The following is a 14,723-nucleotide window of genomic DNA, read 5'->3' as shown; positions in this document are numbered from 1 at the left end:
GTAATTATTATTCCTGCTAAACATCAGCTTTATGAGCTTGTTCCCATACTAGCATTAGCATCAGAATTAGCTTTATTGGCCAAGTATGTGTACACACAAGGAATGAGACATCATTCTTTCCTGTTGTTGTTTTTTCTGCTCTCAATGTACTTCCACAGAAATAAACAGAACAGCTAAAAACAAGGACAACAAAGCTGAACAATGTAAAGAACAAACATTGAACTACTGTGTATAGGTACATCAACAACTAAAGATTCCAACAGTAAGACAATAGTGCAGTGGCACAGAGTACAAAGGTACTGGAATAAATATGGAAGGATTAATGTCACATGTAAGTGGATATGACGGTATACACAGCATGATTAGATTTCTATTGGAAGTGATGGTATTTGGCCTTAAAAGAAACTGTAGAATATATAATTTACAGGTACAGTGGCTGTTTAGTGGTACAGAGTCATTGCACAGGGATTGTTCCTGACACTATGTGACTGATGTTAAGTGTCCATCAGAGTGAAAAGGCTTTGGGAACAAACGGTTCTTGTGTCTGGTTGTTTTGATTACAGTGTTCTGTAGCGCCTTCCAAACAGGTGGTGTCCAGGGTGTGAAGGGTTTGCAGTGATGTTTCCTGACTTTGGGGGTGTACTAGTCCTGGATAAAGGGCTGGCACCGATTATTTTCTCTGTAGTCCTGACTGTCCGTTGTACTCTGTCCCTGTCCCGTTTAGTGGCTGATCCAAACCACACAGTGATGGAGGAGCAGAGAGCAGACTGGATTTTTGCGGTGAAGGACCAGATCAGCAGCTCCTGAGGCAGGTTGAGCTGGAGCAGGAAGTACATCCTCTGCTGGGCCTTCTTGTTTGATGATTGAATCGAAAGTTGGGCGTCCACTTGAGGTTCCTGGGAGATTGTGGATCACAGTAACTTGTAGGCTTCCACTGTTAACAAAGTTCTTGTTCAGTATGGTGATGAGGGGCAGTGTAGGGCGGGTTCAGCTCCAGGTTGTTCTCACGTAGTATCGGGAGGCTCAATTTCCTGGAAGAAGAATCGCCCCGCCGAGGTCAACCTATGCAGCGGTAGCTCATGTCAGCAAATGACCCGATGAGGCAGATAAACGGGAGCAGGTGATGAAGGCATAGTAATAATCCCTCACTGCTATATTTATCTACTTCTTTTGTGTCCCCAGCTTAGAAACGTACTCCACCCCCCCACCCCAACATGGCATCCCGTGTCGAATGAATCACTGGATACCGTTTGGAATGCGCATGTCTTTCAGCCGGTGTTGATGTCCCGCTGGGAACAATTGAACAAGTTTGTCAACTGAAACACAAACGCCATATGATGCCTTTCCCCCCCAAAAAAGAAGTTTAGGAGTGCAAAGGTGGCTCTTACACTCATTTGTTCTTCAGTCTGTACAACTTCCACTGAGTGAGGTTTGTCTCAGACGAGAGGCTGCCACACACTCTTGGCACACAGTCTGCGGGGGTTAAAAAAAAAAACGTTTTGAGCGAGAGGAAGGGAGGGACAGAGGGGGAGGCAGCAGCTCCTCCTCCCACAGAGAGCAGACACCTCCCTCCTGCTTTGGTTCACTCCCGTCGATCACATGAGAGGTTAAGTCACTCTCTCAGAGAGACTCACTACAGATAGCCCCAGGTCGCACTCACACTGGAGCACAACACCACTGTGACTGCACACTCTCTCCACCTGTTAGTCATCGTGGTGCCGACATTCATTCCAGTCGTTTATCTCAGTTATTTGACTGACCCCTCTGCCTCTATCAGCTTGTGCGTCTTTGGCAGCTCCAGTTTCTGGAGCACTTTTGTACTTTCTGAATCCGAGTGGATCTGTCACAGAGCAGCGCATGTTGAGCATGCATCTGCAAGAAAAGTCAGAAAAAATGAACTTTGATGACATCCTCTGTCAAATTGGAGGCTTTGGGAAGTTCCAGAAGGTCTTGTTTGTGTGGATCTGTCTGCCTCAGATCTTTCTGGCGTTCCACATGCTGGTCTCCGTCTTCACAGGGGCCGTCCCGCCGCATTTGTGCCGCTCCTCGTGGCCCTCAGCGGGCGCTCCGGCCTCCTCGGACTTCAACTTCAGCCGTCTGGCCGCCACCGATGGCCGGCCTGATCTGTCCTGCGCGGTACCCTTGAACCACAGCGATGCTGTAGCTCTTGGCGATGGACACCCTGCTGGGAGCTGCCAGGGGGGCTGGGAGTACAGCACAGAGACCTTCCAAAGCACCACAGTAACTGAGGTGAGTGAAAAAACCAACCGCCTGCCTGGCAGCCTGTCACCTCAGGATATCTACGTTTTCACCTGATGTGTTTAACATGAGGACTCCATGCAGCTGAGGAATGCCGAGGGTCCGTTTTATTACCGTGGGCTCTGGTGATACCTGAGACACGGCTAAACCGAGTGAGGTTTGAGAGATGGACTCCTGTAGAGCAGGCATCTTCTGGCCAACCCTGCCCTGTTTTGTAACCTAAGGGTTGGGCAGGCGGAGCCGTTATATCACCAAAATGATGCGATTGGACAAAACGGTGTCACGTGTGGCAACGTGACGGGCCAGCTGCTGTGACCACAGTTGGACAGTAGGTCGGACAAATCTGCAATTGATTTAGAAATTGGCCGGACCTCTACTTTGGCCCTTGATGCGAAGCTGTGGATAACACAAGGACCCTATGTGCTGGAAAGGTATCTCCAACAGAGCCGGTCTCTTGAGTACGGCCTCAAGAACAAAGGCTGTGGTCTAAATCTAGTTATCTGTTGGCTCGAGAGATGCTTAACATCAAGGTGGTGCTCATGGAGCCTCCAGAAAGGAAATGGTTAATCCTCTGGAGGACATGAATGTCACGGAAACAAATGGAAAATACATAGGAGTCACCCTCTGGGGAACATGAATACACAGAATATATCACTTCTCTATGCTTCTTGCAGTGGGACCTGGTTTGTGATAGTGCCAGCCTGAACAACATGGCCTCCTCCATGTACATGTTTGGCCTCCTAGTAGGAGCTGTTGTGTTTGGGAGCTTAGCCGATAAGTAAGTTTGATTACACCACATCCATCCTCAGAGCACTATTAAATACATGATGTCACTCCTTATTACTTTCTCCCACGATCTGCATCAGAACAATTCTCAAAGTGTTGTTCACGTGGAATGACATGTGTTGTGAAATGTCTTGTCTTGTTCCAGGTACGGTCGCAGGATCATCATTCTCGTCAACCTGGCGGTCCAGGCTGTCTTTGGGGTCGGGGCTGCTTTCGCCCCTAATTTCTACGTCTACATCGCCCTCCGCTTTGTGGTTGGAACAACCATCTCTGGTGTCATCATGAATGCCTTTGTCCTAGGTCAGTGGTTCATGGATTTGTGCCTCTTATCAAAGGATGATTTTTATTTCAATGATTTAAAAAAAAAAAAGCATAGTGTTATCTAGCCAAGCACATTGGTTTGATTTAGTTCACCATGGTTTTTGAGATGTCCTACGATGCCCCCCCGCTCTCAACAAAAGCAACATGTCTCTACAGAGAGAATGTCACGAGTACTCAAGATAATTCACAGACCTCACTGTGTACAGTTTTCATGCGCAACTGGAAACCATTTAGAGATTTACAGTTTCACTAATGAACAGGTTGTGAGAGGGAAGCAGGAGCAATAGATAGCTGCTGATATTTCAAATCTTTTGCCTCTATGGATAAGAAGCTGTTAATGTGGGTGAACTGGTCCTTTTTCTAGCTTCAGGCTTTTGTTTTGTTTTCTTAAGTTAAGTTTGAAACAAATCCTGTGTTCTGTTTTAAAGGTTTAAATACTATAAACACTAGAGATGGATGAATAACTAGAGTTTAATAAAAAGTCTTAAAGGACAGTCCCCTGCTTTTACACAAAAAGGCTCTACTAGTAATGAGATTGACTACTAATTATGCAAAAAACAGTTGTATTTTGTCTTCTGTGGCTCTGGACGAGCAATGTCAAGTATGAGGAAATAACGATGGCTTATAGAATGAACTGGGCCAATGCACTTGTTTTTATATGTAGTTTCTCAAGCAGTTATTATATGTACATACAGTATATGTGATTGCATGTAATCCTTGTGTCTCATCCAGGCACAGAATGGACAGGATCCAAGCAGCGGATGTTGGCAGGTATAATCACCGACTACTTCTTCGGCTTCGGCTATATTCTTCTGGCCGGAGTGGCGTACCTCATAAGAGACTGGCGTAAGCTGCAGCTGGCTATCTCAGCACCCGGTTTCCTCTTCATCTTTTACATCTGGTCAGTGGGCAGCAGTGTGACCCAGATTTGATGCAGCGTGTACTGTTCTCCATCATCTTCAAACTCAAAAACAAACTTGTTGTGCTCCGTTAATGATGGAGATCCCTTTTCAGACCCTGTGATTGAAAACAAAATGTGTAGCGAATGCTCGATATCATGCGTGATTGGTGCCAAATTCCTCTCATACTTTTAGTGCAGCAGTACAGGGAAATGCAAAGACCTTCTTTGAGGAGTATCTCTGTCTGCCCCTTGCTATAGATCTTACTCAAGTACGAGTTTATTAGTAAATCACCTTTTAAAACAAAGTTGTTCTGCTTCACAGGACACAGTTACAGAGAAATTAGAAACATACATAAACATCTATAGACAGAAAGGACACGTATACAAATACAGAGGATTGGTGATGTTCCAGAGTTGGAAAACGCAGGTTTGTACACGCTTGTTTTTGTGTGGGTCAAAGTTCAGATTCTGGCCAACAGCTCCACATGTCTCCTCAGCCCTCCACCTAGACCTGTCGCACCTGGAGAACAAGAAACACCCGCGAGAGAATGCCGTTGATTGATTTTGGTTTAGCATTCGACAGTCGTCCCCCAGAAGCCGGTGTGGAAGTTGGCTTTTCCTGGTAACTGGATTCTGGACCTTCGCAGCCCCCCCCACTTAACCGCATCTTGTTGTTTCCACCTCATGTTAACGGATGGAGCACAATACAGTCTCTCTTACCTAATATTAAAGCCACTGTTTGCAGGATTTGTGATTTTCTTACTTAAGCACCATTCGTTGGTGGTATCAAGAACAGCACAGTGTTTCATTCTTGTTAATATATTTTTAAAGGAATAGTTTGGGTGTTATGTAGTCTACCGCTGCCTCGATAGGTTGGTTTGTGTTATTGTGGGACTTTGGTTAGATTGGATTCACGAAAGTCACACAATTACACAAACAAACTAAACGATTGAGGGAGCGGTAGACCACTTACTCCTGTGTTCCACGAGGTGAAATTACAGTTTTTTTCAATGGAGTCTTTGGCTTTGGCGAGAGCATGGATGGATATGACGGCTTCAGTTCCCCCTTGGGAACATCTGTCTTATGGCAAGGTAAACCAGCAAAAATATTCTAAATATAGTGTACACTTTAGGTGTCGAAAAATGGTTTTGCTGCTGAACACAGCAGTAAACTGCTCTTCTCCTCCGTGCTGGTACTCTTGTCTGTTTCTCCAAACTGGAGGGCGTGCCGACTGTCATGTTTTGTAGATAATACACAGTGGGCTGAGCGCAAGTGTTTGTGAGTAGCTCACCTGAACAATTTGCTTTTACATTTTTAGGGTGTTGCCAAAATCAGCCCGCTGGCTAATGGCCAATGACAGAAAGGAGGAAGCATGGGAACTGATCCAGAAAGCAGCGCAGATGAATGGGAAGCCCCTCAGCAAAGATTTGGAGATGTGGAAGGTAGAGATGCAATTTTTATTTTATTTTTTCTAGTCTGAATATTTGTTACATATTGGTCATTTATTTAATCCTTTCAAAATGTCAACATTAATAACAAATACCCATCGCAGCCAAAACTGAAGTAGTAATCTCCACCTCCACCTAGTTAACGTAGCGTTACAACGTAGACTTACAACGTAGACTTACAACGTAGACTTACAACGTAGCGTTACAACGTAGACTTACAACGTAGACTTACAACGTAGCGTTACAACGTAGCGTTACAACGTAGCGTTACAACGTAGCGTTACAACGTAGACTTACAACGTAGACTTACAACGTAGACTTACAACGTAGCGTTACAACGTAGACTTACAACGTAGCGTTACAACGTAGACTTACAACGTAGCGTTACAACGTAGCGTTACAACGTAGCGTTACAACGTAACGTGACAACGTAGCGTGACAACGTACAACGTAGCGTGACAAGGTAGCGTGGCTACGTTGCCACGTGCAAGGTAGCGTGACAAGGTGGCATTTGTAAACAATATCAAAATCATGATTTTTTCGGATCACTTCTTTGATCATTACTGCACAGTACTGAATAGTTCCCCTTGCTTTAGTAGAGAGCACTAACTGTATGACATAGGTACTCCGGTCTCACTCTGAAGCAACCATTATTACTTTGCATAAATGTCATTATCATTTACACATGCAAACTACTTAAACAGTAGTGTTCTGCCATCTTTTAACCCGGACTCCCAAGTCTGTTGCTCACTGTCTGACTCCCTGTTTTTTCCAGGTCCATTACGTTGAAGAGAAAGCGGGGGGGAAGAAAAAACACTCATTCATAGACCTTGTTCGAACCCCCAAAATGAGGAAGCACTCTTTGATTGTTTTTTATCTCTGGTGAGTGTGAGCAGAACATTCCCTTTTTCTTTATGTCAGTATTTATATCTGGATATGAAAACGCATCTTTGTCTCCCGAGCATTTTTGTCCTCATGTCCATGTTGGGATTTGACACACCAAAATAAAAAGCTCTACAGTTGGTTACATTTTGAGCAAGTTTAGCAACTTAGGGTAGAACGCCACTGGTCTGATATCTGTGCCACACAGTTATTGCTGCACTGTAGTGCTGCAGTACGGCTCTTTTATTTGTGTGTTTTTTGTGTTTTACAGTGGCACACCCAAACAGCACAACTCTTTATCCCCTGTGTAAAACTGGAGGGGCACTTGGAGTTTTGTTGCCCTCCCACATTCCCAACAGTCTGAACAACTTTGCTTTTATAACGCACTTCTCTTTGCCATCTCTTGCCAAAGATTATTCCTCCCTAGCAGTATTTAAAACTGGTCTGAGGAGAACTTTGTGTATATTCTGTATATTTGCAAAGATTTTCAGAAGATGAGTAAAAGAAAAAAGACAAGAAGAAGAAAAAAAAGGGAAAAAATCAAGGCGGAAAGAGTGGTTGCACTGCAGCATTAATAAATTACAGGTTATGCTATTTTCAAGTCCAGTTCCCTTTATCCCTGAGACATGTATACCACGCTGAAATAGATTTGTTAATAATTCAAGCAAAATGTTTGACACACTGGAGACTAAAGAGAAACATAAAGTGTAACATTACTTAACCAAGCATTCTACGTAGATCATAATAGGATCATTGTATTTGTACTAACATCTAAAGACAACCAGAATAATGCATAATGAAAAGAAAAAAAGGAAAAAAATAGTTTGGGGAAATAAATGATACATTTAAATACATTTCTAATAAATGTAAAAATAATTAAAGTTAAAAATCTGTAAGTAAATAATAATATAAAGTTGATGATATTTTGGTCAATTTAATGGCGTGTTATTTTATTTATTGAGTCATTTATTTATTTATTTTTATTTATCTTCCATACTAAATGTGTCAGTGAAACTAAGTGTTCAGCTAGTGGCTCTGTGATTACTAAGGAAGCCAAACTGGTAGATGGATCCACTTTGAAGTCCAAAGTTAGTTAGTTTATCTTTAGCAATGAAGGTGAAATGAATGGAAAAATGGTACTAGCTAGTATGCTAACATGTTCACAATAAAAGTTTCAAAGAGGTTATCAGTTCATGATTACCACGGGCATTATCGTAGTTGAAGCAGGCTTCCATTTACTTACATGCAAATTGTCATCAAATAAAAAACTGCAGCTGAGGCTGATGGGAATGTCATTCCTTTTATGGTACTTGGACATAAACCAAAGTATTGCGTAATCTAAACTGAAAGAGTTGACCTGAGTATGAAACGAACTAAGGCGATAAACATTGCCAGTTGATCCTACATTATTCGTGTTTTACTGAGACACACGCACACTCCGTTATTGATGCACAAGCTGATAGAGGCAGAGGGGTCAGTCAAATAACTGAGACTACACCTTAGCTACACCTTGGCTACAGGGTTACACCGGATTCAGATCAGATCCGGTGTGCATATCCTCCCAACAGCTCCACATGTCTCCTCAGCTTGGTGTGCACATTTGCGATGACCTCACCCTCAGACAGCAAGTCCCCACAGGGGATAGAGAAGCCTGCAAGACCGTAAAAATCTTGTCCGACTACCTCTCAACATAAATATCATCAGGGACCCACAATCCGCTTTTAGGACATGTTTTTTATAGCACTACATGTTTGTACCTGTTCGTGCATCTTGTTGTTTCCACCTCATGTTAACGGATGGAGCACAATACAGTCTCTCTTGATTTTCCTACTCAAGCGCGGTGGTGATATCAAGAACAGCACAGTGGAGGTGTTTCATTCTTGTAAATATTTTTTGCCAACTGTCATCTACTGCAGATAATACACTGACTATGGATAAGTACCTCATACAACCTTGCTTCAAAAACCCCAAACCATCCCTTTCATTTTTCATGCATTATGTCCTAAATCTCCCACAAACTAAAATGTACGCCGTTATTTGAAAGGTCTCACACAGTGCGTCGGTTACACGATGCCCTCCAAACAAATGACGCTATATTTCCACTTTTCTGTCTCAGGTTCGCCAACGTGCTCGTGTACTACGGCCTGTCGCTGAACATTTCTGACTTTGGAATGAACATCTACCTGACCCAGATGATCTTCGGCCTGGTGGAGATGCCGGCACGCACCATCACCCTGTTCACCCTCAACCGCTCACGCAAGTTCTCCCAGCTAGCGTTCCTGGCCGTGGGCGGCACGGCCTGCCTGCTGACCATCTTCATCCCCAGTGGTATGGACACTGCAGACCTCCTCATAGACTGTCCAAACAGAGAACAATGAACAACATACACTATCTATTAGTGCTAGGCGGTGTGACCAAAAATCTATACACGGTATTCTTCAAAAATCTGTCTGTCACTTGTTTTATTATTTACTTATTTTAAAAAAAACATACTAATCTCGTCATGTATAAACTGTATGGTTTGCTTGGCCCCACAAAATTATATAACATACTATACAAAATAATTTGAATGCGTGAAACGGTTGCAGAATGTTAACAATTCTTATTGTGTAAACTGCAACATAGTAAAAAAAAAAACTTTAAATAAATATTAGAGACGTATAGCATATGCTGCTTTTTTGGCATGACTGTTTTAAATAAAATCAACGTTGCCAAAAAATTACATTTTTAAAAAAGGCACACAATAAAATTACAATGACTATTAATACAACTATACAATTATTTTGTTGTTTTAGATAGAAAGCTGTATATATACAGTATATATACAGCTTTCTATCCAAAACGAGAGTTGGAAAATCACTATAAACTGACCACTGTTGTTGTAGGAAATGTCCACTTCGTAGTTTTACAAATTGTGTATGTGTCACATATCGATGGTGCCGTGGTGTTTCACCCTGTTAAAGAGAGTTCGTTGTGGGTTATTAATGGTGGTGCTACAAAGTTCTAACCATGAATCTTTTCCCTCACTTCCCTTTGACCCCTCCTCTAGAGCTGTCTGTCGTCAAAACCATGCTGGCCATGATCGGGAAGTTCGGCATCACGGCGTCTCTCTCCATTATTTACGTCTACTCGGCGGAGGTGTTCCCCACCGTTATCAGGTGAGTGTTTCCCTCCCAAAACGCTCCCGTGGTTTATAGACTGAATCTTCCCAACGAGGTTGCCGAGCCACGTTTGACGTGACTTATCAGCTCGTGCTGAGACCAAACCTGCTCTGGTTGTAAAGACGTCGGACAGGTTGTCCGACGCCCAGTGGTCTATGACCCTGTGTGATGAAATGAAGCCAGCTGTGATTATGTTGTAATTGAGATGTAATAACATAAAAAAAACATTTGACACAAAGCAATCGTGAACATAGATTACAGTCCAATGCCAGCCAGACTGTTTTATAGTGCAGCTCAGGGGCCTTTCCAGGATTTGAGGATATTGCCTCTGCATGATAAATAGACTTTATTATGAGTCTTTTTTTTATGCACTCTGGCACCTTATTTACATTAAAGTACATATTTTAATCATTGGGAAAAGGGTGCAACCACAAAAAACGGTTGCTTTTTTTCTAGATTAAGTACTAATCGTGATGTTAAAACATAACGTTGAGTTATGTAATGCACCGCGAGGTTTTTAAAACCAAATCAACTACAGTCATGATGAAGAGAAATGTTAGCTACTCTAGTTAGCTAGTACATAGGCTCACTTCTTATCCTACGCTTCCTACTCTTCTTCATGGGCTTACATTTCAAATTGTATTCTGGGTCACACATTCGGGGCTTAAGCCCCCGGCAGAATGACCCGGGGACGCCGCTGGTACAGCTGATGTAGATATGTGTGTACCTTTGGCCTCTTTGACCCTCTTTGTGTGTCTCCCACAGACAGAACGGGATCGGTATTGGCTCCATGTGTGCTCGGACTGGAGGGGTCCTGGCTCCCATGCTGTACCTCCTGAAGGGCATCAGTCCGCAGGCCCCCATGGTTCTGTGCGGGCTCTGCCCTCTGCTGGGCTCCGCCCTCACCCTGCTGCTACCAGAGACGGCCAATAAGCCGCTGCCCGACACCATCGAAGACGTGGAGGGACCCAACCTCAGGTTTGACACCGCCGCTTTCAGAACTTTCTGTTGTTTTTTTTAAAGGCTCACTTCACCTAAACAACAATAAAAAGGGACTGGAGGATTGGTAGAACCAGGACTGAGCGGGGCAGACTGTCAGACCCATGCTGCAGTAAAATCAGAGGTTTTCTGAAGGGACTCTCATCCACAGGAGCCACCAAGTTCAACACAAAATCAGAGTTCCTTGTAGTAACGAATGAATTGGGGAGTGATGATGGTAGAGGTGTGGACCTGCACCTTGACTTTCTCACCAATGTTTTACTTAAACTTTATTAACCTACATTTGGAGCCTTGTCACTCGAAAAAAAAACAATACCCTGAATCTGAACGCTATAGCTGGAATATGAACTGATGTATTTTGGTATGTAGACACAAATAATGTTGCTGCTCAGGTTGGGATTCGTGTTGAAGTCGAGGCCGATTTTTGTCGCTCTTCTAAAAGAAGTGGAATTTTAAGATTCTGTTTTCAATCCGAACTCTGCAGTTGTTCCTCGGCTGCACTGAGGCTCACATTTTCTATCACATGCCTCCATCTTTTCTGTTTCAGTGAGGAGGGTGACAGTCGTCGTTGAGGAAAACCGGATATCTGCGGCGGCGGCACCGGGATGGACTGATGAACAACAACAACAGCAGCACCGGTGCGAGCTGCTGCATCAGTATCAGTATTTTTAAGGACTATTCTAAAAGGCAAACGTCTACGCTTTCAGTCGAAGTCAAGATTCAACTTTGTTCTTTTTTTTACGGGTCTTTGCAAGATTCTGAACACTTTGTTTGTAAGTAAAATATGTTTACTCTTTTTCCACCATCTTTTGTACAAAGTTGGTTTTTTTTACGCCATCTTTGCTTTTGTTCCGGTGTGTCAAAGAGCATCAGCTTAAATATTTATTTTTTTGTCGGTGGAGTGAAATGACTCTTTTTATGTTACGTTAGTACTAAAGTATACTCCCTGCGTTGTATGACGAGCTGCGGTTTACGCATTACACGCGTGTGCATTCTCCAAGTCAAAAGGAGCCATTGTAGCCAAATAAAGCACTTATTTAAAGAGACGGCGTCGTCCTCTTACACAGTACCCGTTTGCTGCAGCAACTTCTCACACAAGAAGTCCCGCAAATGCATTTTCGTGCACTTGTTTTTTTACGCTGCAAATGACAGGAGTGTGACTTTGTGGTCACTAGGGGGCAGCAGAGCAAGCTGTAAACACAACATGGATATATTATCACTTCATGAAGTTGTTTGCTAAAAGAAACAGCCTCCTGTGGCCTGTGAATAGTGTGCGTCCGTGTTTCCTTTGTGTCAACAATTTGTGTTGTTCCCTTTCCTTTTACAAGGAAGCAGAGCTTTTTACCTCAACCACATCCAACATCTTATAGGATGAATTGGAACGCCGACTGTGAGCCAGAACCCTTATCGGGGTTCCCACGCAACCTGAAAACTCATTTCAACATTCTCCTATTTTCCTTCAGCTGAAAATGATGCTCTCTGCGATCTGCTGAATCAGAGCTCCCCGAAATGGGTTACATAGCTATCTGAAAGTTACCTACAGGATCATATTAACGTTCAAATGGTAGTTTATGGACTATTTGGAAGAGGCTGTTATGTTGTGTAAACTCCCCTAAGTCACGTCCCGTGGCAACACATGCGGGTCACAACTTGAAGGAACAGTTCACCTCAAAATCCAGAATACATATTTCTCCTCTTAGGACCATCTATCAGTTTGTTTTGGCGTGAGTTCCCGGATGTTGGAGACGTCAGCCATAGATGACTTCTCTCCAATATAATGGGACTATATGACACTTGACTTAACAAATACATACATTTGAACAACTCAATGTATAAGTGTACGTTTCTGAATATTTTGACTTGTATATCGTATTTTCTGTCATGTAACATGTGAGAGTTTTGGGGATCTCTCCTCTGTCTCCAGCTTACAGTTTACAATGGATGTAAACAAACCGGCACTACTGCAGAGACAAAGCAGCTACTGTGTGTCTTCTGTCAGCTTAGTACAGCCGGTAGAGGCCCATAAAACTTTATCGCCCCCGGAACCAGTAATATCTGTGTTCTATGGAAGCCGTCACAGAGTACGTTTGGTGTTCGGACGATAAACACTGGTGACAAGTCTTCACAAGAGTTGTGGTGCACAATAAGTTCGGTTTGAAATGCTTGAAAAACACAGTTTAAGTAGTAAAACACACTTAAATATTTGACTCATCTTTTTTGATGTTATGTAAAATGATTGTATCGATGCGTCTCTATACTTTTACATTTATATACAGAGATTCTGCAGAACTCAAGTTGTTGTTGTGAAAAGTATTTTTTATTGACTTGTTTTGTACAATAAAGATTTCTCAAGCAGAGTGCTCGTCTGTTAAATTCAAAATGTTTTCCTTTTGAAATTTGTATTGTTTTATAGCTGTTATTAGCATAAAACAAACTATTCAAATGATTGAGGAAATGAGGAAATTATTTTTATGTTAAATCTTGTCATTAGTAGTTTTAATGATGTAGTACAACCTGTTTAGAGCTAGTGTTAGGAAGTGAAACAGGTCCCAATTCCCTATCTTATATCTATTTTATATGGCCGTGAAAACATTTCCTTGAAACAACTGGATTTGTTTAAGTTTCTCACCAAAAACTTCATTTTACAAGATTACATTTGAACACATCATGATCGCGTTATAAGGATGATAAGTTGTCTGTGAAACAGGTGGAGAAAAAAAGTTGTTTGTTGTAATATTATGTATGTATTATATATGTAATATTCATCTTGGCCACAAGAGGCAGACGTTCACCCCATGTTCATATAATTGTAATTTCTCCACGCACTCTTGTGTGTTGGCAAGTTATCTAAATTAATACGCACCTGAAAAACTAAAAAAAGAGAACAGACATAGAAAATGAATCGCCAGATAAAAATAAAAAATCTTCAATCTACAATTCCATCCCATCATATCAGGTTACTTATTAACTCGTCATCAGTTTCATTATTTCAGTGGGGGGGTGTCCGTGCGCGTGCAACTGTCTGCGCGTGAGTCCGCTCCGCCGAAGCAGCTGTAGGCTCTGAGCTGTGGGAAGCTGGCAGACATCAGACAGCAACTGCTACTTCAAGTAGCGGAGGGTCTGGGATGGCTGCAAAGGCCCTAATGAAGTAATGAGGGGCTTGACTGTACGGAGTGAGCCGGCTGCTCTGAGGCGTTAAAGTGCTGTTCCACTGTGTAGCCAGAAGATGGCGCTCCAACGTCAATTAAGAAACAAAAAAAGTAAACATGCGCTGCAGCTCATACAGCTGTTTGTCACTTCATTGGAAGTCAAACCGAAATATAGCACTGCCTATAAGAAAAAAACACACTTAAACCTTTCAGAAATGTAACCATCAAAATATCAAAACAAAACTGTTTATGTAGTTTATATGTGACTATATTTCTATTGAGAATTTTTATTCTCGATGTTATTAATCTTCTAAAATCTAATACAAGTCTAGGATCATTTAGTTCTGCTGTGACATCTGTGTTAAATCCACGTTTACTAGACATCTTAATCAAAGGAATCCGTTTACACACATTCACATTCACCATCCCCGTCCCGCCCACCCACTGCCCCCTCACTATCCTCTGATTGGACGGCCGTCCTGCCAGTCAAAGACCGGGCCCGTTATGCGTCCTTCACTTGCTTCTGGAAAGCTCTGGAATATGACTGTCGGGACAATCAATTGGGGTAATAAAAGCCAAACAACAATTAATAAGTAAAAAAAGTAAGTCACAAAGTAATGTTTATTTATTTTTAATAAATGCAGTTGTTTAATTTTCGAAAACACATACCCAAAGAGAGACATTCAACGAGACCAATCCTCAGAGGGAATACCAATAAGATGGGCTGCAGTTCAGATAAAATCAGCCAACAAATCATGTCATGGATTGTGTGTCCCCTGTCCTTTAACACATCCCATTCGACAGCTTGGCTACAAAG

General features: G+C 42.5%; 1 protein-coding gene across 1 annotated transcript; it reads left to right on the top strand.

The window, feature by feature from the left end:
- Positions 1-1,781: 1,781 nt before the first annotated feature.
- Positions 1,782-13,036, top strand: LOC306711404 (solute carrier family 22 member 6). The gene is made up of 10 exons (XM_079180344.1): positions 1,782-2,250; positions 2,934-3,037; positions 3,191-3,345; positions 4,099-4,267; positions 5,586-5,709; positions 6,491-6,597; positions 8,714-8,925; positions 9,647-9,755; positions 10,524-10,736; positions 11,305-13,036. Exons 1-10 carry the CDS (start codon positions 1,858-1,860, stop codon positions 11,327-11,329), a joined length of 1,611 nt encoding a protein of 536 aa, XP_079036470.1. The 5' UTR covers positions 1,782-1,857; the 3' UTR covers positions 11,330-13,036.
- The last annotated feature ends 1,687 nt before the right edge of the window (positions 13,037-14,723 follow it).

This window comes from Pholis gunnellus (genome assembly GCF_910591455.1).
Source record: "Pholis gunnellus genome assembly, chromosome: 19".
NCBI classification, from domain to species: Eukaryota; Metazoa; Chordata; class Actinopteri; order Perciformes; family Pholidae; genus Pholis; species Pholis gunnellus.
Note: the sequence above shows the minus strand (reverse complement) of the source record. Positions and strands in the feature narration are given on the sequence as shown.

Bases quoted from the DNA above. Each gene is read 5' to 3' on its own strand.
- LOC306711404 (XM_079180344.1), top strand. From the start codon at position 1,858: ATGTTGAGCATGCATCTGCAAGAAAAGTCAGAAAAAATGAACTTTGAT. The intron at 4,268-5,585 runs GTCAGTGGGCAG...TTACATTTTTAG, and splicing joins CTCTTCATCTTTTACATCTG to GGTGTTGCCAAAATCAGCCC. The intron at 6,598-8,713 runs GTGAGTGTGAGC...TTTCTGTCTCAG, and splicing joins TTGATTGTTTTTTATCTCTG to GTTCGCCAACGTGCTCGTGT.